General features: G+C 52.7%; 1 protein-coding gene across 3 annotated transcripts in view; it reads right to left on the bottom strand.

Annotated features, from left to right (window-relative positions):
* The window catches only part of Ca5a (carbonic anhydrase 5A), a 26,872-nt gene that overhangs the window by 1,895 nt on the left and 1,693 nt on the right, over positions 1-23,284 (bottom strand). Inside the window, exons 2-6 of one of the 3 annotated variants that reach the window (XM_008840553.3) lie at positions 17,873-18,070; positions 10,310-10,428; positions 6,866-6,961; positions 6,649-6,711; positions 436-591 (exon numbers count right to left, since the gene is read on the bottom strand). In XM_008840553.3, coding sequence (XP_008838775.1) covers positions 436-591; positions 6,649-6,711; positions 6,866-6,961; positions 10,310-10,428; positions 17,873-18,070 — 632 coding nt within the window. The remainder of the gene's footprint in view (positions 1-435; positions 592-6,648; positions 6,712-6,865; positions 6,962-10,309; positions 10,429-17,872; positions 18,071-23,284) is intronic. The other 2 variants (XM_029567135.1, XM_029567134.1) reach the window with 2 other exon arrangements.

Genomic DNA, 23,284 nt, shown 5'->3' with positions numbered 1-23,284 from the left:
GGTTAAGAACACTGGTTGTTCTTGCAGAAGACCTGGGTTTGAATCCTAGCATCCACATGGCAGCTACCAACTGTGCGTAATTCCAGTCCAGGGGATCCAACAGCCTCTTCTGACCTCCGCGGGCATTGCACGACATGGGTGCACTTACCTACACGCAGGCAATACACGCACACACGTAAAATTTAAAAAAAAAACAAAAAACAGTCGTCATCCCTTGAGGGATCACATCAGGGGTTAACTTTTGGCCTCCACAACACACATGTACACACATGCATGTTTATAATCCCTATGTTCACCCTCACACACGAGAACATACACGGATGCATGCACACACACGTGTCAAAGAATGGAGTCCATGATGCCCTGCCCTGATCCTTGGTGAAGGGACCCATGAAGAACGGCCTCCCCCAGGGCTGACTCAACGACAGCACTCACCTGGCTTGGGGCTACCTCAATGGGCGTCTTCTGGATGATCCAGGTGACAGACTCTGCCAAGGGCGGGGTGGTGAGGGAGCCCTTGTAGGTCCAGTAATCCCGGCAGGTGGGCAGCAGACAAGAGGGGTCAAAGGGGCCTACTGCCACCTGCGCATCCTGAGAGCAAGAACCACAGACCGATCAGGGCTGGAGCATGGAGGCAGAAAGGAACGGAGCACCTCTCTGGTGCCAGAATAAAGGCTATGTGCCCTCCACCATCATATGTGGATATGGAAAAAAAATGTGGCCTGGGATGGAGGGGTGGCTCAATGCTTAAGAGCACTTGTTGCTGCTCTTGGAGAGGACCTGAGTTCCATTCCCAGCAACCACGTCAAGTGGCTCACTGCCTATAACTCTATCTGGGGGGATATCTGATGCCTCTGGCCTCCTCAGGCGCCTGCACTCACATGCACATACCCCCCCCACATAATTAAAAATAATAAAAAATTAAAATTTAAAAACAAAGAAAATGTGACCTTTCTATACAAAAAAAAGACTCTCACTAAATGTTTATATTTTTCCTTATAGAGTCATGCATCATTTATACATACTTTGAAATACCTTGACTGGGAAACTCCGCGGGCTGTATTACACACACACACACACACACACACACACACATATGCATATGTGTGACCATTTCTTGCCATTTAAGAATGCGGTTAAAGGTGGTTAGGAATATCCACATTGTACAGTCATCACGTCCATCCATCTCAAGAACTTTCCATCTTCTCCACTGATCCTTGCACCCTCACGGGTAGGGGGTCAGAACTTCTTTTTGTTTCTGTTTTTTTTTTTTTAAACAGGGTCTCCCTGTAGCCCCAGCTGTCCTGGAACTCACTATGTAGACCAGGCTGGCCTTGAACTCTCAGAGATCTACTTGCCTTAGCCTCCCGAGTGCTGGGATTAAAGGCGTGCGCTACTGCACCCAGCTGTTTTTGTTTTTTTATGAGACTGGGTCTCATGTGGCCCAGGGCAATCTCAAGTTCTCTATATAGGCAAGGATGAACTGCTGATCTTTCTGCCTCCACCTCCTGAGTGCTGGGATTACTGACATGAGTTGTGGTGCTTGGCATGACCTTCTGTCTTATGAGTATCATCCACCATGAGGCTAGACCAGGCTCCGTTTGCATTTCCCATGGGTGGGCACATGGCCTGCCTCCTCCTCCTGGTTATCTTAAACAGTGCTGCCAGTACATGTGGGTGTGTTCGGGGGTCACTTTCAGATCTCAGGGTACATGCCTATATGTAGGATTGCAGGATCAGATGGCAATTCTTTTTGGTTTTATTTTATGTGTATGAGTATACAGTCTACATGTATGTAAGTGCACCTGTGTCATGCAATGCCATCGGAGGTCAGAAGAGGGCATCAGATCCCCTGGAAAAAGAGTTAGGGATGGTTGTTAGCTGCCATGTGGGTGCTGGGAACTGAACCCAGTCCTCTACAAGTCAGCCAGTGCTGCTAACCGCTGAGCATCTCTCCAGCCCTGTGGTTTTAATTTTTAAGGCACCACCATGGTGCTTCTCACTGTGGCTGCACCAAAGTCTTACAGCTTTCACATAGCTATGCATCTCTCTCAGGCAGCCAGACATAAGCACCCTCCATACTGAGAGGACCCCCTGACTCTCACATTCTTCCCTCTCACAGGTGGGATCGAGGCCACAACAGCTGCCCGGGACCATCCTGCTGGAGCTCTCTGTACTCAAGATGGCTCCTGACTACCCAGCCTCCCCTCAAGCCCCGTGTTCACAGGTCATGCTCATTTGCTTTCTGGATTTCATAAAACAATAGGGAGGAGCTGGGCGTGGTGGTGCAAGCCTTTAGTCCCATAACTCTGGAGGCAGAGGCAGGCAGATCTGCATAGGGAGTGTTTGCTGAGCTGATGGTAAGTCTGACTTTGCCTCAGGTGTTGGGGATGCAGAGGAAGGGAGACAGCTGCCCACCTTTGCAGAGGTCACACAGAAGAAATCTGTAAAATATCTAGCAGGTTACACTTTGAACACTGAGTCTGACAGAGAAAATTAGAGGAGTGGGAATGAGACAGGGGTGGAGTCAGTTGGTGCTTTCAGAAGAGTGGTTCTGCCCAGGTTCGATTCCCAGCACTCACATGGCGCTAACAACCATCTGTAACTTCAATTCCAGGGGAATCTGATGCCCTCTTCTGACCTCCTTGGGCACTACACAACACGGGTGCACTTACATACATGCAGGCAATACACTCATACACTTAAAAAAAAAAAAAGTGACCCTGAAAGCCTCACCAAGTGAATATTTAGAAAAGACTTGATGGAGGTGAAGGAGGATTGGGTCAGAATCAAGGCCCCTGTGACCAGCACCTGTCTCTTTTTAAAGGTTTTATTTTTAATCATGTGTATGTGTGTGCGTGTCCATGTGGGTTTGTACACATGAGTGCAGTACCCATGGAGGCCAGAAGAGGGTATTGGATCCTCTGGAGCTGGAGTTACAGGGGTCGTGAGCCACCTGATACAGGTGCTGGGGACCCAGCTCAGGCCCTCTGGAAGAGCAGTACGCACTCTTATTACTGAGCTGTCGCACAGCCCCTGGCACTCGCCTCTTGCACATCCTTGGGGACCTACTTCACTGCAGATAGGTCTCCAGGTGCATGCATGACTGCTTTTGAGAGACACAGGTTACACGTGGGATGGGCCCATCTGCTGGTAGTGCCTCAGGTGCAGGAGTGGAACCCATTTCCTGCTCAGGTTCCCGTCTCAGAAGCTGATACTTGAATTTTCAGACAACCTTTGGGAAAGATTCCCAGTGCACAGACATAAATGACCTACCCAGAGCCAGGCAGAACCCAGATCTAGAGAGGTTGGGTCCCTTCGCAGCCCAAGCTCCCTCCGGAGGACAGACTCCCTCCACACCAGGACTGCAGGATCACACAGAAGGGGGCACCAACCCCTCTCTTGTCAGTTAAATGGTAAGTCCTTAGACGGGAGGAAGTGTGCATATTTGCGGCCTCTGCATGCTGCTTAGCTGCTCAGAGCAGCTGTGAGCCTGCGCAAGGCCGCTCTACCCAGGGCCCTGGATGGAATGTGACACTGTGAGTTTGTGGATGGGCTTTGGACCCTGCCATCCATCACAGCTAGTGGATGGCCTGCACTGTGTCAAAGTTGCTGACGTGTCAGTGAGTTGTCAGTTTCCCACTATGCACAGCCCACAGAGGGAGGAAGCAAGGTTGTTCACAGAGCTCCATGACACCAAACACAGGAAACAGGACATCAATGGTCTCCTGGGTCGGGGCATCCAAGGACTGATCTGGGAAGGTCACTTGATGGAATGTTCCAGGGGCAGCACAGTCTGTATGATGGTGTGGTTAGGTGTTAAGGCCTAACCTGAGCTAAACTCTACTAGCTGCATGCTGTAAGGCAGGGTCCTTCACTTCTCTGAGCCCTAGTGTCCCTGGGGGTACAGGAGAGACCCACTTCATAGGATTATCAGGAAAGTGATGAGGTGATCATGTGGCATGCCGTCATTTCTGCACCCTCTCCCAGCAAAGTGTAGGGACAGTGTCCTCCACCTTAGAAGTACGAAGATGCAGAGGCTGGGTGGTGGATGGCTATGGAAGAGTGAGGCTTGGTAGCCAGCCAGGGTATAAAAGAGTACTGAGCCCACCTGGATCTTTCTGGAAACATGTGCTTAGAAGCCCCCAGAGTCCCTTCAACCTGGGGCTGTTGTGCTGAGGACCATGGTAGAGATGGGGTGTATACTGGGGGCTTTCTGATTAAGTTGAAGATCCAGCATCCAGGGAGACCCCACACCCCAGAAGGGCTGTCCAGCTGGAACCAGGTCATTGTATTCTGGGCTGCCAAATCCCAGGGGGACGGAGCCCATAGCCAGGGTAAACTCTCCTCAGGGATGATGGGATTACTGAGTGGATGATCCCAGAGCTGGGGTTTGAGCCTACAGCCACCTAACCCATGCCTCCTCCTTCCACACCCCCACTGTGCCCCAAGTCACCACAATCCCAGCATCTTAAAGTCTGATGGACTCTATGAGGTAGGAGCATTCTGAGAACCAACCACGGATGCTCTACCATGACAGGAAGGTCTGAGGTCAGCATCTGGAGGCAGCCCACCTCATCACGTGCCACAGTCCCCTCCCTGCCCCTACCCCACACCACTACAGTAAATGAGTCTGTGAGCCTTACTCTTCGTTTCCACATGGTCGGGGCCTGGACCAACCATTTTACTGAGGACCAACAGAGCACTCGCCTCCTTCAGTCGGAAAACAGGACGCTCACACGTTCATTCCTAATATCTGTACTTCACAGGCAGGGAAACTGGCATTCTGAAAGGTTGAGTCACTGGCTCAAAACCACACAGCTTCCTGGCTGGTCTGGACCTTGGACCCAGGGCATCTTGACTGAGGGTCTCTACTATACACTATGAACCCTCAGAAGCCCTAGGTTGCAAACTGGGAACCACTGGACCAGAGGACCTCGAGTCTCTTCCAGTCTTTGGCCTGGGGAGCCCTCTAAGGCTGGACTTTTCAAGTCTTAAAGTCCTTTAATTAGCCAGTCTAATTGGTTATTTTCAGGGAAGGTGCCTGATGGGGCCAGAACTGAGTCCCCGAGCCAGTATCTCCCCTGTGGCCAGTCTATGAGGGAGACTAACTCCAGCGCCTTCCTGGAAGGCAAACAGACCCTGAGTAAACAGAACTCCCCAGCCAGCTCTTTTCTAACTTCTTTGAGAGGCAGAGGCCAGCTAGGGAAACATCCCACACCCCAGCTTTGTTCTGGCTGTGTGCCATGGAGGAAGAGGAGCTGGGTGCTCAGCACCTTGGCCTTGAGGTGTTCCCGAATAGGCAGACAGAACATTGGGGGTGGTGGGGGATGATCTGCCTCCATCCCATGGAGCATCCGGACCTCAACATCAAGGTAAGACAAGGCACAGATCAAAAGCTCTTGTAAGCCTTGAGGAAGGGCTGGCCATGCTTTCCTGCAGGGCGGCTCTCACCATTGTTAAGACAAGTGGAACCCTCCTCTGTCCCCATGTCCCACGTCTAAGGGCCACCTTGCTTCCTTCCGCTTCAGAATTCTTTGGTGTGGTGCTGAATAAATAAACCCATCTCTTTGGATTTCCACTTTTCCATCAAAGTCTCTTCTGGTTTGATTGTAAAGAAAAGCCATCATAAGTCCCTCACACTGCCTGTATTGATGTTCCAAAGTATATAAAGAATGTCCAGTCACCTTAGGATGAGCCCTGGGCCCTGCCACTGGCCTGTGCACTTCCCCCTTCCCCGGGTCCCCGATGTCCTTCAGCACACACACTTTACTTAAGCTCTTTCCGTGAGCACTGATGGCACACAGTCCACGTTCTCACAGGTCAGCAGCAGTCTGCTTTAACACAGACTTTATCCCAACTGGATGTCTGCCTTGGGCAAGACAAGAGCAAATTTGTGTAGAGAAAAATATTAAGTGAACAGTAGACCCACTGATGGGCAGATGAGTTTAGACTGTTCTAGAAGCTGCTCAGATTGCCTGGAAGGCAGGACTTGGGGAACCCCAAGGAGTCCAAAAGCCTCATCTTGCAAAGGAGGACATGGGCAATGCCATATTCTTTTTCTCCTCCTCATCCTCCTCCTCTTCCTCCTCTTCCTTCACCTCCTTCTTCCCCTTTCCCTTCCTCCTCCCCTTCCCCTTCCTCCTCCCCTTCCTCTTCTTCCTCCTTCTTGTTTGAGACAGGATCTCACATATCTCAAGGATGACTTGAACTTCCGACCTCCTGTTCCCAACTCCTAAGATTACAGGTGCCCCCACCACACCCTGCTTATGCAGTGGTGGGGATGGAACCCAGGGCTCTGTGCAGGGTAGGTGTGCATCCTACCAACTGAGCTACATCCCCAGCCCCATTCTTATTTGTTTTTAGAGTCTCACTCCAGGCTGGCCTAGAACTTACTATATCGCTCAAGATGGCTTTGAACTCTTGGCAATCCTCCTGCCACAGCCTTCCCAGATGCTGGGATTATAGGCATGTGCCACACTTAGGGTTCAGAGAGCAGCTTTTAAATTAAGTTCAGGGCACCTCTTGACTTCCGTTTCTAGAACCCCAAACACTCTGCCAAGCTTTTCACCAAACTAATCAATCCACTGGACTCATGCATGGCTCTGACAATTTGGCCGTCCACATTGCTGATGTCCTCTCTCTCACCTTGTGCCTTACTTCCGGCAAGATGTGCACTAGCCTCTGCAGGGCCTCGTGCTGGGCCCCAAGCTGCAAAGCACAGACACAGGAGCGTTAGCCTGGAAGCCTGCAGGTAGTGAAAACATACCTTGCTTTCAGAGGACTGTGTGCAGAAGGCCATTCTTCACGACTGAAGAAGCAGCTGGCCTTCTCTGTGGGAGAGCCATGCCCAGCCAGTGTTTACCTTCAGAAAGACTCCAATCACTGCCAGTCCATTCTCCCCCACTGAGGCTTCCTTGTAATTTGCATATTTTGTGGAATTCCAGTGGACCAGATGCAGCTGAAACACAGTGGGAAGAGGATGTAAAGGTATTCGAACGCTCCGGGAAGTAGCAGTACTCTACCTTCTGTCTGTCACAATGTCAACGTGCTAAGTGTTGGTGGCCGGAGCCCTTGGTGCTCCCAAACGCAGGTGGTGAGAGCTTCCTGTCCCTGAGTGCAGGGAAGGGGAGGACAGTTGTCTTATATCTCTGCTTTTCTTCTTTTGTTACTGTGATAAAATGCTGACCAAACCAGTTTGGGAAAGAGACAGTTTATTGGGCTGACAGCTCACAGATCATCTCTGAGAGAAGTCAGGGCAGGAGCTCATGGCAGGAACCAGAGGCAGAGACCACAGAGGAATGCTGCTTACTGGTTTACTTCCTCCAGCCTGTGCGCAGCTTTCTGTACAGCCTAGGACCACCTGCCCAGGACCACCTGCCTAGCAATGGCACCACCCACAGTGGGCTGGGTCCTCCTACATCAATTAGCAATTAAGGAAAGACCCTGCAGACATGGCCACAGGCCAATCTGATGGAGGAAGTTCCTCAGTCGAGGTTCCTTCTTCCCAGGTGACTCTGGTTTGTGTCAGATTGACAAGAACTAACCAGTACATTTTTGCTGCTTTTCCTCTTGTGATAAAGCACCCTAGTAAAAGCAACCATTGGGGCTGGAGAGACGGCTCAGTGGTGAAGAGCATTGGCTGTTCTTGCAGAGTTTGGTTCTCAGCACCCACATGGCAGCGAACAACCATCCATAACTCCAGTTCCAGGGGATCCGACGCCCTCTTCTGACCTCCAGAGGCATTGCATGACATGGGTGCACCTACATACATGCAGGCAATACACTCATACACATAACATAAAAATAATAAGTAAAACGAAAAAGCAACCAAAAGGAGAAAGGGTCTTTCAGTTCAAGGTACAGTCCGTCATGGCAAGAAGTCAAGGCAGGGGGATCTTTGAGGCAACTGGTCACATTGCACCCGCCGTCAGAAGAGGATGGTGAATGCACGGATGCTTCCTTCTGAGTGCCCCTTCCCCTTTTATACAGTCCAGGACCCCTGCCCCACACTCAGAGAATAGTCCTGCCCGAAATTTATAGGGGCTGTCCCACGTCAATTAATATAATCAAAATAATCTCCCACAGGCTTCCCATGTCAGTTAATGTAATCAAGATAATCCCCCACAGGCATGCTCAGGGGCACGTCTCCCACGAGTCTAGATTCTGCATTCGCCAGACAGAAGTGGGTTGTTTAATTATTTGTACCTATGAGTCACTTTGAACAAGGGCCATCAGCTAATATCTGGGACTGTCAGAAGTGAACAGTGTCAGTGTGGGAACATCCCTAATATGTACCTGACTCCTGACCTTGAAATCTTGTCTTTATGTTCCTGCTTCAGTTTTTCTAATGTGGATGTGGGAGTATGGACTTCACACGGGAGTGGGCACGGCTGTTGAGGGCGAGTCCTCAGTGGGGGAGTGGAGAGTTGGCGTCATCCGGGACCCTAGGCCTGACTGGGCGTTGTAACAAGACCATGGCTTCATCTTGGAGGGGTCTGGATATCTGGTATCTGTCTGGTCAGCCCTCCCCTCCCATGGATTCTGCATCTGTAGATTCAACCAACTACAGGTAGAAGCTATTTGGGATAAAAGGCTGCTTCTGTGCCGTGTGACTGGGCTTTTCTCGTTTAATCTCCAAATGAAAAAACCAGCAACAACTACTCAAACGGTGTTCACAGTGCACCCAGGACCTAGAGATAAGACTGAAGGGATCCAGGAGGATGTGTATGGGTTATGGGAAACTATGACAGCACTTTATTTGAAGGTTCTGGTACCCATGGGTGTTCCAGAACCCCTTGGATACAGAGGAGGACCCCATTTCTCCTAAGCACATGAGCTGTGACCAGCCCTGAGTCCTCAGGAATGAGGCCCAGCAAATCTTTCATGTCTTATGAGCATCAAGCACTCTCTGTTGCTATTTGGGGCCCTGCTGGGAACTCTGGGTCTTTACTCCTTGGCCGTGGCATCTGCGACCAGCAGGGTGGAGTCTTCCCAGAATGCAGTTCCAAGTCTCAGAGAGGGGATAATCCAGTCCCTTTGGTCTCTCAGCTGAGCATCTTAGTCTATACACCCTGGCTTTGCCTGGGGCCTGATTTCCTTCCTCGCTCCCCATCACGACACAGCCAGCAGGGAAGGGCTGGGCCTGACCTAGGGAGGCTGGGTGGGGCCCAACTCGCTCATCAAAGGTCCCCCATAGGGACCTTTCTCAGTGGTGGTGTCTAGCCACAAGAACAAAGTCACCGAGAGCTGCTTAGAAGGACTGCCAGGGGATGAAAATGGTCCCTCTGTGCCCTCTAGTGGCCACGTGTGCCACTGCAGTGTGAAGACAGGTGGAACAGAAGGCTGCTGTGTGTCCATGTTAGACACAGGTCATGGATGTCATCTGTGGCTTTAGCTGGACTTTGGTTCTATCTGAACCACCGCATCACTTCCACAACCAGAAAAGGATGAAATGAACATCCAGGGCTGGGAATCGACAGACTGGAGGGCAGAGGGGATGGGAGGAGGAGGGGGTGGGCAGCAGAGGAATTGGCAGGGGAGGGGATGGGTGGAGGGGTGACAAAGTGAATATGACAAATCAACCATTCTAGGGCTGGGAGGGGGATCCCATGGGTTACTGATGACTAGGTCTCCCCATTCTTTTGTATGTTGGAAATTTTTATAATATAAAGTTGGGAGGTCCCTAGGCACTGCCCATCGTGTGTCACAACTACAGAGCCAACTCCCAACATTCTTCTGTGAATTTTCCCTTCACTTAGGATGTTGAAGATGCAATCTATAGGAAGATGATCTCTGCCTGGAGCTGTGGCTCAAGGATGGGCTCCATCTTTAGCACGGAGGAGGAGGAGGAGGAGGAGGAGGAGGAGGAGGATGAGGAGGAAGGGGAGGAGGAGGGGGAGGAGGGGCAGGAGAACAAGGAGGGGGACACGGAGCCGACGCAGAAGGCGCCGAGGGAGGGAGGAGGGGAGGAGGAGGAGGAGGAGGAGGAGGAGGAGGAAAGAGATGATGATGAGAACAAGGGGGAGGAGGAAGAGGAGGAGAGGAAGACAAACAGGAGATCCTACACTAGCCCTCAGGTGCAGTGAGCAGAGTGTCAGTGAGCTACAGCTCTTCTTAGAACCTCTGTGTCTTCCGTGAATGGAGCACCTATAGCACACCCTCCTCTTAGGACAGGCTGTGATGAAGTGGGTCCACCAGCTCTAAGTGTTCTCCTTGACTCATGGGAAGCCCAGGTCCTTGGAAATCCTTCCTGTCTGGGCACTGGGGAGACTGGTCACATATGTGCTGTTCAGTGACATCTACCAACCTCTGCTGGATACATGTGATCATCCACTGTGTGCTCCGAGCCCCACTCGTTCCCTGCACCCCAGTGGAAGTGGAACTGCTTCAGCCTGTAGTGGTTTTCCAAGGGCCCACCGCTGATCCCTGCAAACAGAGCAGGGAAGTGTGTTAATGTTGCCCCAGCACTGTCTACACGGGGGCAGCACCGCCCCGTTTCCAAGGGCCTGATACAGGAAGTTCTGTGAAAAGTGGGGCCTGGTCTGACCTGGTCACTTCGATCCCTAGAGTCTGGCCCAGTGCCAGCCCAGCAGGTTCATAGTAAACCCTGGGGTGAGCGCCAGGTCTCAGCGCTGCCACTAGATGGCGGTAAAGACCTCGACTTCCTGCACAGGCCACTACAGAAATATGCATCTGAGACGCATGGGGATCCTATCAGGGTTTCCAAGATTTTCTTTTCTTGTGAGACAGGGTCTCATGTAACCCTGGCTGACCTAAAACTCTGCATGTAGCTGAGGATGACTTTGAACTCCTGACCCTCCTGAAGTCTGGGATTACAGGTGTGCACTATCACACCTGGTTTTATGTGTTGACAGAGATGATCTCAGGGCATTGTGCATGCCAGGAAGCACTCTGTCAACTGAGCTCTGGGTACCGAATTGGGGAGAGAAAGACCAGTAATCTGGGGATCTCTGATCTCTGGGACCCAGGGCCTAGCTCCTTCTTTGAGCCCAGCATGCACTATGATCAGAATGCGTGTAGCCTTCTCATCCCGGAATGCACACATGCAGCTGTCTTGCGCCCTTTCAAGTTGGAACATAAAATTCTCACTGTGACAATGTTTCCAAAATTAGTCCCGACGGCAGAGACAGCCTGCAGCAAAATGGCAAGTGTGCTTATTTAAAGGCTGCAGATGAGCCCTTCCAGGCTCTTTCTGCAATCAGGACGGGGTCTGCAGGCAGACCGGCTTAAGCTGGAGCCCTCCTGCAGATGTGATCCTGGCCCACCTAGAGCTTCATTCCTCTCAGCCTCGGGTTCCCCATCCAATAGAGTCAAGACAACACGTGTTTGGGGTGAGATTGCTGGAAACAGGTGTCACTGGCCATGTCTTGGGTTCACGAAGCCATCTGTGGTGAACACTCAGTTCATACCACAGGGCAACTGACAAGCACGCACTGATTAGGCACCTGCTGGGCTGTTCCCCAATGGATGACCTTGCAAAGCAGGTTCTGGGAGCCCAACTTTAAGATGAGGTGGCTGAGACCTGGGAGTTAAGGCACCTGCCCCAGGTCATCCGGCCACCCAAGCCCCAGTCTGTTGGGCACATCAGCCTATTGGCTTTGGTCACAGCATTCAAAGACAAACAGTGTTACTTTTCTTAGAAGTAAGGAACCTAGGGGCTGGAGAGATGGCTCAGTGGTTAAGAACACTGGCTGGTCTTGCAGAAGACCCAGGTTTGAATCCCAGCACCCACATGGCAGCTAACAACTGTCCGTCACTCCAGTCCCAGGGGATCTGACAGCCTCTTCTGACCTCCTTGGGCATTGCATGACACAGGTACACTTACCTACATGCAGGCAATACATGCATACACATAAAATAAAAATAATAAATAAGATTTTTTTAAAGTTTTTTTAAAAAGGAACCTAGGGTAAGGCTACAGACTCAGGTAGAAGAATGTATAACTGATTTTTCATAGTGATAATACAGTGATTAGTTAAAAATGAGACAGGTCAGGTCTCTGGAAAGAGGCCTTTAGCTTTGCAGCCTCTGGCTCTCGGACTGCCAGCAACAGATTTGTCCACCCAGGCCTGGTCATCTGTCACCCCACGTTCTCTGAGAGCAGGTGCATCTGAGATAATGAAGATAAAATTGGGCAATTGCATCAGCCAGTGTCAGACCCTTCAAATAAAATAACAAGTGACATTCGAGGCCGAGAGCATCCTGGGCTGCCTGGCCTCCTCTGTTAGAACAGCCGCTCCTGACAGCCGCCTATTTGTAGTTACCGGTCTTTCCCAGGACAAGAGCAGGCTTTTGGCAGGCACCATGGCTGCTTTGGGGCTTAAAATTAGCACAAGAGAAATCTGAGATGTTCTCGTTAGTCTGAACCATGAATAGCAGATCTTGCGGAGGCTAGAGTGTTCCAGTGTTACCCCAGAATCTAGTTAGCTGCCAAGCTGTGAGGCTCAATTGTTCTATGTCACCCCAGAATGTAACCAGTTGCCAAGCTCTGAGGCCCAGGCCCAAGGGCTTCACACCCCTTGCCCTGACAGGTCTTCCTGATCCTCTCTGGGTGGGGACAGGCTGTAGCCAACAGCATGTTGTGGGTGCTCAAGGGGTACCACAAGTCATTCAGAACTCTGGGGTGAGGGAGCCTCATTTATGCCCTTGGGGGAGAGGCTCCAAGGTCATAACACATAGGCTCCAGTTTGAAAACCAGGCCGACCCAAGCCCAGCTCCAGCCGCCACACAGTGTAGTTTTGCACACGATGCTTCCTCTGTTTGTATTGAATGTGACATTTGTAGAAGGACGACACCTGCTTCACGGGAACAAGGCAAAGGTCAGATGTAAGCGCCCCCCCCACCCAGGGGCTTGGTGACCCACGGCCGCTCACTGCTGAGGGTGTTATTGTGGCTACTGAAAATGTTACCATCACTAAAGCCCCCCAGGTAAAGACCTTGACAGACCGGGCTGGAGAGATAGCTCTGTGGCTAAGAGCACTGACTCTTCTTACAGAGAACCCAGGTTAGTCCCCAGTACCCACATGGGGGCTAACAACTGTCTGTAACTCCAGTTCCAGGGCATCCGACGCCGTCTTTCTGGCCTCCACATATGTGGTACATACGTGAAGGCAAAACACTCATACACATAAAATAAAATCAGTTAAAACATTTTTAAAAAGACATCAATGGACAAATGCACCTCACTAAAATGTGAATTAGGAGCCAGGTGTGACGACACACACCTCCAATCCTAGCTCTCGGGAGACTGAGGTAGGAGGCTATCTGGAGTTTGAGGTGAACCCAGACTACATAGTGAGATTCTGTGTCTAAAGACCAAGTGGGTGGGAGAAAGAGAGAACAGCGAAAGGAAGCAAGAAATAGGGACGGGCAAGAAAGAGCACGTACCATCTGAGAGACGCGTTCTGAGCAAAAAGACAACACTCTTTCCCTGAGACCCAGGCCCTGCCACACACGAGGGTGGGAGAGGGGTGAGAACGGTACAGTCTCCGGCCTGTCCTCTCCAGTCTGAACTGGGCACTGGCCCATTGCTGGTAAGAAGGAGAACCTTGGCTAGGAACACTGTTCCAGGCAAGGGTGCTGTGGGGCGGGGACCTGAAGTGTCACAGAACCACAGTTCCAAATGGACACTATGCAGGGGGTGAAGTTTTGGTCTGCATGAGACTACTTGTATGTTGATGGCCTGGTGAGATGACATGTGGCCTTCTTGGGACCACCTGACAGATTTCTCAGGACACACTCCTCTCACTGACGTAGAGCCCCAAGGGAGCCCTCTGTGTTTGCTTTAGGGACAGGGTTCCCAACTCATGAATTTCAGTGAAAAGGGCCCCAGGATAAAAGCATCAGAGCCAGGCAGGCCAGATGGCTCAGCAGGCAAAGGTACTCTCTGTGCAAGTCTGGCTATCCGATTTTGATTTCCAGAACCCACATAAAGTTGTCCTCCAACTGCACATGTGCGCATGTGTGTCCCCACACACATCATGCACACACACAATAATAATACTAAATAAAAAGTTTTAAAAAGTGACAGGGTCATGTTTTCCATCCCAAGCTAAGGAGTTGCCTTTGGACAGGCGTCCTTGGCAGACCAGGGCTCCCTTCCAAGTGTTTCCTCTTTCCCACTCGTCCATACCCCACTGATGAGGCTCAGGGGTCCTTCAAGCCTTCTTTCTAGTAGGGACAGCTCCTGCAGGCACCTCACCTAGCTAGGACCTCAGAGGGCTCCCTCGGGACTTATGCCTGTCAAGAAACATTTCAGGGACCAGAGAGACCAGGAAGGAGACTGCTTCCTCCCCTGTCCCTGGGCCACGGGTCCAGGTAGGAGCCTCAATTCTTCTGGGTGCTTCCTTCTGGCTTATTCTACCAGGATCTTTCTCTGACCTACGGCCGGAGATCTCTGGCTGACAGAAGTCAAGTCTGTGAACTTTAAGCTCACACAGACATCTATTGAGCTCCTACTGTGTGCACAGGGAGCTGATTCTGTGATGGCCAGTGGCACCCTTGGACTTGGGGTCTTGGGAATCCTGTAGCCCTGGGGTCACCTGACTTTGATGATGACTATCAGTCATCACTTAGAGGATCAGAGGCTGTGGTGGACTGTGGAGATGTTACTAGTTTTTACAGTTAAAGTCCTGGTGGCCCCAACAAGCAGGGCTCAGCCTCTCACCCCCAATATCCTGCTTAAAGAGACAAATAATGAAAAGTAGAGATTTATTCAGTGTGGGTGAGGAAGAAAGAGGTCCAACAACCTAAAAGTCCATCTCTGGGGTCCTGACATGAGGTTTATATTTAAATACAGCCAAGAGGTAAGCATAAACAAACAGCTCTGCTCAAGTTCATTATCTCTGCTCCAGCCTGTCCTGCAAAGTGGTCTGACAAGTTGTCAGACCTGTGTGAAATCTCCTGGGAGGCCAGTTTCTTTTCTGGCTGGCACCAGAGTCCAGCCTTTCCCTCCCCTCAGCCTGGGATTCCTGGGAACATTTTCATTCTTTGAGGTCTATGGCTTCGGTGGCTCCGGAATATCTTCTTTCCTGCCAAGACTGGCACAGAGTGACTTACAGTGTGTTCACTCCAGCAATGGAAGGAGCATCAGCAGCTCCTGCCTGTCACTGTCACAGGAGCCACAGTATGGCCACCAGGCTCCTGGTATCCGTTTTGCCTCCTTGAGCTGACTGGGCAGATTCCACTCGAAGTGCACGTCCTCCAAGATGGAAGAAGCCCCACTTGGGCCCTGGACTGGGCCAGCATCCTCTCCACTGTCCATCTTGGAGCTCCCTCTAGTGGACAGCTTCCAAAAACCACGCAGCCAGCATCTGGAGGGAACCAGTCTGTGAAGCCGTCCTTTTCTGAAAGTTTATTTTCCAGTGCGGTGTCACATGCCCTCTTCGTTCAGTTCGTGGGACCAGCATGGAGCTTCAGTAACCAGAGGAGGACACTGAGGTTCACATGGCTGACCACTCACGTCCCCCACTGTTAAGCAGGGCATGGGGACACACAAACTGCCCTCTCTGTTCCTGGGGCAGCTCGCTGTTCTTTCGCATTCTCTCGTGCCCTCCTCCGCCCCATCTCCACCCCTCGGGGAAGAAGGTGAGCTACCCCAGAGTGCCTGGCTTCCATGCTGAGCTGGCTCGACAGTGCTGTCTTTGGGCATGTCTACCGCTCTCCTGGTGACGCCTCCCCCTCTCCTCTCCCCTCCTCTGCCCTCCATCTCCGTCCCTGTTTCTCCACTGCCTCAGCACTGCCCCGTCAGCCAGCCCTTTTGACTGTGGCCTCAGGCCATTCATGGGCTGAGTTGGCCTGTTATTTGCCCTGCTGACAGCAACAGCTGCACCCACCAGGAAGAGCCCCCCTGCAGTCTCCCAGTGCCCCCTGGTGGTAATTGATTGCAGTTTCTGGTGGTCATTCAGGGAAGCTGAGACCCTGCACTTCACCGGAGGGATTGTTTCCTGCCACTTTCTGTCTTGTCCTTTCCATCCAGTCAACACCCTCCTCCTCAGGCTGAGTTTTCCATCCTCTGCTCCTGATTTCTGATGGAGGTGAATGAAGAGGACAGAAAATGTGGAGAGAGGGGACTTGAGCCAGGCAAGGGAAGCCGAAGCCCAGGATGAATAAAGTGAAAGCAGATTGGCTAGGGTGGGTGTGAGTTCAGGGGTATGCAGTTAGTTTATAAGACAGGAGAGACACCGGGTGATTCCTTCTGTCTGTGGCAGGGTGGGACGCATCCCTTTGATCCAGATGGGGAACTTGGGAAGCCAAGAGTGGGGTTAGGCTGAGGTCAGAGCAGGAGGCCTGCTGCCTGCAGACTGCACAAGGCCGTGGGCTATGGAGCATCAGTAAGGGGTTGGCCCAGGTCAGCTGGGGTCTTCAGACCGGGACTCTGACAGCCGGCTCTCCAGCTCTATTCTTGAGCCACAGTCCATGGTGCTGTGGAACGTTCCCCTTTCTCTTTTCCACACCCCGCTACAGGGCAGAGTCAGGTAGGACGGCTACACATAAGCACTAAATAAATAAATGTAATAAGAAATTTTAAGAGTTCAAAGTCATCCTTCACTATATAGGGAATAAGGCCAGACTGGGCTACACTAGACCCTGGAGAGAGAGAGAGAGAGAGAGAGAGAGAGAGAGAGAGAGAGAGAGAGAGAGAGAGAGAGAGAGGGAGTGACAGGGGGGAGAGAGAGAGAGAGAGAGAGAGAGAGAGAGAGAGAGAGAAAGAGAATGGGACTGACAGGGAGGAGAACGGGAGGGTGGGAGGAGGTACAACTGGCCAGTGCTGGCACTCAGAGTGACTCTGAGACTCTTTGCCACCTCCTCCAGAGACTCTGTGCCCTGGTGCTTGATGGCGGCAGTGCAGACACCCACCCTGGCGGAGCATTGCTCTTGAGCCCCTGCACAGCCCCAGAAAGCCAGCTGCCAACTCTCACAGGCTCTTCTTTGGCTCGCTTCTGCCCTGGGATGTGAAGGATCCCTACTCTGTGCCCCCTTCATCCTCACGAGCCATCAAGGCTCAGGTGACCTCAGGTGACATGCCTTCTCACGTAAGCACCCACTTCCAACCCGGCTCTGCTCTGGTCCCCCTCCGAGGCCACAGAAGAGAGAAGGGCCTCCGTGCTAGTGACTCGTGGCTTCCTGTGAACAACTACCTCACAGCAATAACTTAAAATTTGCTCCAGGTTTAGTTAGTCCCACACCCAGAGGGTCCATCGTGATGCAGACAGTGTGGCAGAGCACTTCTGCAATGGCACAGCCACAAAGAAGCCAGAGCCCCCGGGAGATGGCGCGGTCAGAAGTGCTTGTCACACAGGCATGAGGCTCTGAGTCCAATCCCAGAATCCACATAGGAAGCAGGGCATTGTGCTGATGTTGACAAACCCATTTCTGGGGAGGCGGACGCAGGCAGATCTGGGGCTCACTGGCCAACGAGCCTATCCTACGCGGTGAGCCCCCGGCCAGACAGAGGGACTCGGTCTCAGAAAACAAGGTGAATGGCACCTGAGAAACAGCACCCTAGGTTGACCTCTGGCCTCCACATGTGCACATACACACCTATACACATGCACATACACATACTCTCATACATACGGACACAGGTTCTCTCTCTCTCTCTCTCTCTCTCTCTCTCTCTCTCTCTCTCTCTCTCTCCATGGATACTTCTTACCCCCAGGACCTGACCTAGTGACCCACTTTCTCCAGCAAGACCACACCTCCTAAAGGCCTTACAACTTTGATAAACAGAGCCACCAGCTAAAGACCAGGTGCTCCAACCTGAAGGCCAACCCCAGCCCAGCCTCACCGGACTCCTCCTACCCCAGCCCAGCCTCACCCGACTCCTCCTACCCCAGCCCAGCCTCACCCGACTCCTCTGAGGCATCATCAAACTCCACCTGGAAGAAATACCCAGTGTTCCAGATGCACCTGCAGGACGTAGCGTCATAGGAGACCCTGAGTGGTGCCAGCTGTGGATCATAGATGCTGTCCCTCTGCCGGATGTTGATAGGAGACTGCTGGGTGCCTCCTGGTGAGGAAACTGAGCCAGTCCAGAGCGGGTGCCCTGTGAACAGAGAGGAGACCCTAACTGAGGGGTCAATAGGGCAGGCATGAGGCGGTCGAGACCCTGAAGGAGGCAGCTCTGGGAAAGACAAGCAGGAGCCCCAGGCCTTCTGACCACCCTGACACTTAACCCCTATGCATGCATTGCATGTGTGGACCTTTGGCTCATACCCTGGCCTGTGCCTGTGGGGTCTGGACTTCTGTGTGGTTGTGGTCTGGAGTATGGCCCCAGGAAGCCTAGCAGAGACCCAGGAGGGCGCAGGCAGATGAGGAAGGTATCTGGAGAAGGCAGTCAAAGCTCCTGTCTCATAGGGAGGGATTCAACTCTCTTGCCAGACATCCATATCCCATCTAGTGATGGCTCTGTGATGGGAGTGACCTGATCATCCTGGCGTTTCCTGTGAAGAGGGACTGGCCTCCAGCAGCAGAGGACATAGCCATTCTGCCTCTTTCCTTCAGGTTCACCATTAAATATTTACAGTGCTTAGATAGGAGAGAGAGAGAGAGAGAGAGAGAGAGAGAGAGAGAGAGAGAGATTTATTGGGGGAACCTGGAAATATCCTCACTATGTAGCCCAGGCTGGCCCTAACTCAGGATCCTCCTGTTTTAACACCCTTAGTGCTGGGAAAACAGACATTAACTATCGTGCCTGGGAATGAGTGTGATTTTATTTTTAATTTTTATGTGTATGAGTGTTTTGCCTTCGTGTATGTAAGTGTACCACATACATGCAATGGCTGCCAAGGCCAGAAGAGGGTGTTGGGTTCCCTGAAACTTGAGTTGCAGATGTTGTTAGTGGGCATGTGGGTACTGGGAACTGAACCCAGGTCGGCTGCCAGGGTAACCAGTACCCTTAACTGGTTACTTCTCTTACTTTAGAGCCCAGGTTTGCTTTGAAGTCCCCAGCTTCCTCCTGCCTCAGCCTCCAAAGTGCTGAGATCATAGGTGTGTACCACCACACCCAGGTTACAATTTTTTATAAGTGTATGAGGTATGCATGTGGGGTGCCCTTGCCTGTGCGTGCATGTATGGAACTGTTGCGTGAACTTCTCCCGGGCAGACAAACATGTTCTAGATAGGGCACTGTTGACAGACCTCTAAAGTCCAGCTTGGTGAGTCAGTAAATTTATTGGACTTACTCAGACCATGGGCTGCTTATAGCTGTGGGGATGACCCAAAGCAGCCGCACCACTGAAAAGCCTCACCCCAGCATGGAGGATGATGTCCCTGTAACAGTATAGATGGAGTTCACCCTTCAGTTGGTCTACCATGTTCTTTATTCTCTAGCACCTTCTGAGACCCTGAGACTCTGATCCCACATGCAACTAGGGTAGAATTACAGCCAGTAGGAAGGCTGTGAAGCAATTTCCTTGGAGGTTAAAAACCTTCCATCTTAGAAGCTGGACGTTCTGAAGGGAGGTAAACAACAGGATGTTCTAAAGGAAGGTGTTTTAGTTACTTGTCTGCTGCTGTGATAAAACACCATGACCGAGGTAACTCACAGAAGGAAGTTTATTGGGTTCACAGTTCCAAAGGGAGGGAGTGTTCATCCTGGCGGCAGGAAGTGGCCGGAGCAGAAAGCTGGGCCCTCACTTCCTCAAGCAGGCACAGGAAGCAGAGTGAGCCAGACTGCAAGTGAGCATGGCTGCCCACTGTGCTGGACAACTTTGGTTGTCAACTTGACAGACCTGGGCAAGGGGAGCCTCAGTTGGGGAATTGCCTCCATTGGACTGGCCTGTGGCCATGTCTGTGGGGCATCTTCTTGATTGTTGAGTGATGCGGGAGGGCCCAGCCCACTGTGGGCAGTGCCACTCCTGAGTGAGTTCAATCTGTTTTGAGAATTGGTCAGCTTTTTTCTCTGACCTGTCCTCTTGAACAAAGGACTTGCATTGCCTTTAAAATTTTTTTCTTTTCCTTTTTTTTTGAGGCAGGGTCTCCCTGTAGCCCCAGCAGGCCTGGAATTTGCTAGTTGACCAGGCTTGCTTTGATCTCTCAGAGATCCTCCAGCTTCTGCCTCCTGAGTGCTGGGATTAAAGGTGTGTGGCCCCCATGCCAGGCCCTGTCTTTACTCAGCAGGATTTGGGAAAAGAATGAGAAACCTGCCTTTTGAGGACGGTCCCTGTTTGACCCCCACTGACCCAGAACAGCCACAGGCCACCATCAGCCTAACCCCGCCTGTTATTTGCGATATAAGCAGGAGACAATTCGTTGCTCCTTTCAGTGTTGATGTTTCCCTAACACATTCCTGCCAGGGTCAGGGCCCGGGAGGGCTAAGAGGGATTAAAGCTATGTTTAGTTTACTAGAGAAGCCCAAGGTTGAGTAAGATGGTTTACATTGTAAAAACCTGAGATAGTGTCAAATGATCTCAAAACGGAAGATTACCCTTTCGGTTACAAGGTTAGGTAAGATTCCCATTTGTAACACAAAGGATTCTCCAAAAAGTTCTTCCCACCATGAGCTGTCCTGTGGGTGCTGGGAACTGAACCCATGTCTTCTGCAAGAGCAGCCGGTGCCTTCAACCACCGAGGCTCCGCAACAGTCCCTTACTTTTTTTGGTTTTATCTTTTTGAGACAGTCTCCCTGCTGGGACTCGCTATGGAGACCAGGTTGGCTTTGATCTCAGAGGTCCTCCCCAGCTTCTTACCCAGTTTTGATCTTTCTCATTGTAAAGTGGACTGAGCCAGTAACAAGAAGAGACAGTGGAGGCAGCAGCCGTGGGGGGAGCAGCCGTGGGGGAGGGGCATCCGTGGGTGAGTTGGGGTTAGGGTTAGGGTTAGGGGTTAGGGTTAGGAAGGGTTGGGGTTAGGGTTAGGGTTAGGGTTAGGAAGGGTTGGGGTTAGGAAGGGTTGGGGTTAGGAAGGGTTGGGGTTAGGAAGGGGGCAGTAGGAGGGTGGGAGCCGTGCGGACGGGAGGCGGCAGTGGGGTGGTATCTGGCGGACGGCTGGGGCAGCAGCCATTGGGGGCAGCAGTGGCTGGGCGTTCCGGAGAGCGGCGGGTGGGGGCTGAAGTGGTGACCCGAAACCCTGCGGAGGCCAAGGGCCGGCCTCGGTCAGCGGCCTTGCTCCGGGTCCCGCGGGGCCTGCAGGGCCGGCTCCGCCGTCGGTCCGCTGCAGCGCTGGCTCCCGGCTCGCGGACCCCCCGCCCTGGCGCGTCCCGGCTCGGGCACGAGCGCTGTTCGCCGCCGCCCGGCGCTGGGCTGAAGCTCAGGGCCCGGAGTCCCGGACAGCGGCCACGGCGTTTCCCGCTTCTGGGGCCTGGAGCCGGGGCCTCGCTCCGCCAGCTCAGCCCCTGGGCCTCGGGCACGGAGGGTCCGGGCTGCCGGCACCGAAGAGCCGCAGTCACCCACCGCACGGGTCCTCAGCCCCTCGCCCGACAGCCCGGCCGCGCCTTCCCGCACGGCGGTACCGACTCTCCGCACGGCGGTACCGACTCTCCGCACGGCGGTACCGACTCTCCGCACGGCGGTACCGACTCTCCGCACGGCGGTACCGACTCTCCGCACGGCGGTACCGACTCTCCGCACGGCGGTACCGACTCTCCGCACGGCGGTACCGACTCTCCGCACGGCGGTACCGACTCTCCGCACGGCGGTACCGACTCTCCGCACGGCGGTACCGACTCTCCGCACGGCGGTACCGACTCTCCGCACGGCGGTACCGACTCTCCGTACGGCGGTACCGACTCTCCGCACGGCGATACCGACTCTCCGCACGGCGGTACTGACTGTGGCGCACGGCGGTACCGACTCTCCGCACGGCGGTACTGACTCTCCGCACGGCGGTACCGACTCTCCGCACGGCGGGGCGGTCTTGGGGCATCCGAGGCACTGCAGTAGCAGAGGGTACAATGGTAACAGAAGGGGACTCCACTTTGCTTTGGAAAAGTTGGGATTTTTCAGTTCAGCAGTGTTAGAACCACCCACACCCATGCTCCTGGTAAGCCCAATAAACTCACTGCTTTGCCAAGCTCCGAACCTGAGTGGAATCTTTTCTTTGGTCTGTCATCAGTGCCCTACTTGAGGTGGAGATGTTGATTCATATATCCTCAGGAAGAGGTCACAGAAAAGACGATAAAACAGCTGAGCGTGAATCCCAGCACTCCAGAGGCAGAGGCAGGTGGATCTCTGAGTTCTAGGCCAGCCTGGTCTACATAGTGAGTTCCAGGAAGGACAGCTGGAGCTACAGGGAGACCCTGTCTCAAAAAGACTAAAAAAAAAAAAAAAATCTGAGCCTCAGAGAGGGTATGATGCTGGCTGAGGGACCCACAGTTACACAGTGACAGGGCCGGGAGGCTCTTGATGGTTCTAAGCGTCATCCTAAGGGTAAAGACCTGGGTAGGACGTTGTATTACCCTTTAGGAAAGAAACAAGATGCAGATCAGCAGGTTCGAGTTGCTGCTCATTCCGTAGAATGTGTGAGTCGGGAAACTACCAGAAGGCTGTGCTTGGACCTGTTCACAGCCACAGAGCTCTGGTGCAGGCTGTGGCACTCCACATGACTGTACCCCTTTGGTGTGGTTGACCTTACCGTGGGGCTGGGTAGGGGTGGGCCTCTCAGGTTTTGGTGCTGGTCTGGGGACCCTATGAGGAGTGTCCATGTCCCTGAAAGGGCCAAGGGAGGGAGGGACAAGGTTCTCACCCGGGTGGGGGTTTAACTTGTGGCTTCCACTGGCCTTTGCAACTCCATGCTGATTCTCCCATGGCAGTTTGGATTTCCTACTCTCAGAGTCTCTGAATGGCTCCTGCTTACAGAGGCCCCTGGATATTGGGCTGGGCCCATGGTGTCGACTAATGTTCATCTGTCCTTCCAGGTCTGAGCTCCCCTGACAGAAGCAGGTGTGGAGTCGGAGTGCTTCTCGGATCGCCCTGTGGTTTGCAGAGCTGCGTGGTGTTGGGCACAACCCTGGTGACCATCAAGGCCTGTGTGTGCCAGGTCTGGCCCTGGGCTGACCAGCAGGGCCTGTGTGTACCAGGTCTGGCCCTGGACTGACCAATAGGGCCTATGTGTGCCAGGCTTTCCACACTGGCTTCTCACTGGGTGAGGAGGCAACATCCATCCTGCTTGTCCCGAGGCGAGGCTCTCATCTCCACAAAAGTCACTGCCAGTACCCACACTCAGTGGTGGGCTTTCCCAACTGCTAAAGCCTGAAGCCAGGGTGCTGGGAGCTCTGAGAAGGGACAGAACTTTGCAGCATAGGCAAGCCTCTATTTAAATA

This window comes from Nannospalax galili, unplaced genomic scaffold, assembly GCF_000622305.1.
Source record: "Nannospalax galili isolate Female #2095 unplaced genomic scaffold, S.galili_v1.0 scaffold459, whole genome shotgun sequence".
Taxonomy (NCBI): domain Eukaryota; kingdom Metazoa; phylum Chordata; class Mammalia; order Rodentia; family Spalacidae; genus Nannospalax; species Nannospalax galili.
Note: the sequence above shows the minus strand (reverse complement) of the source record. Positions and strands in the feature narration are given on the sequence as shown.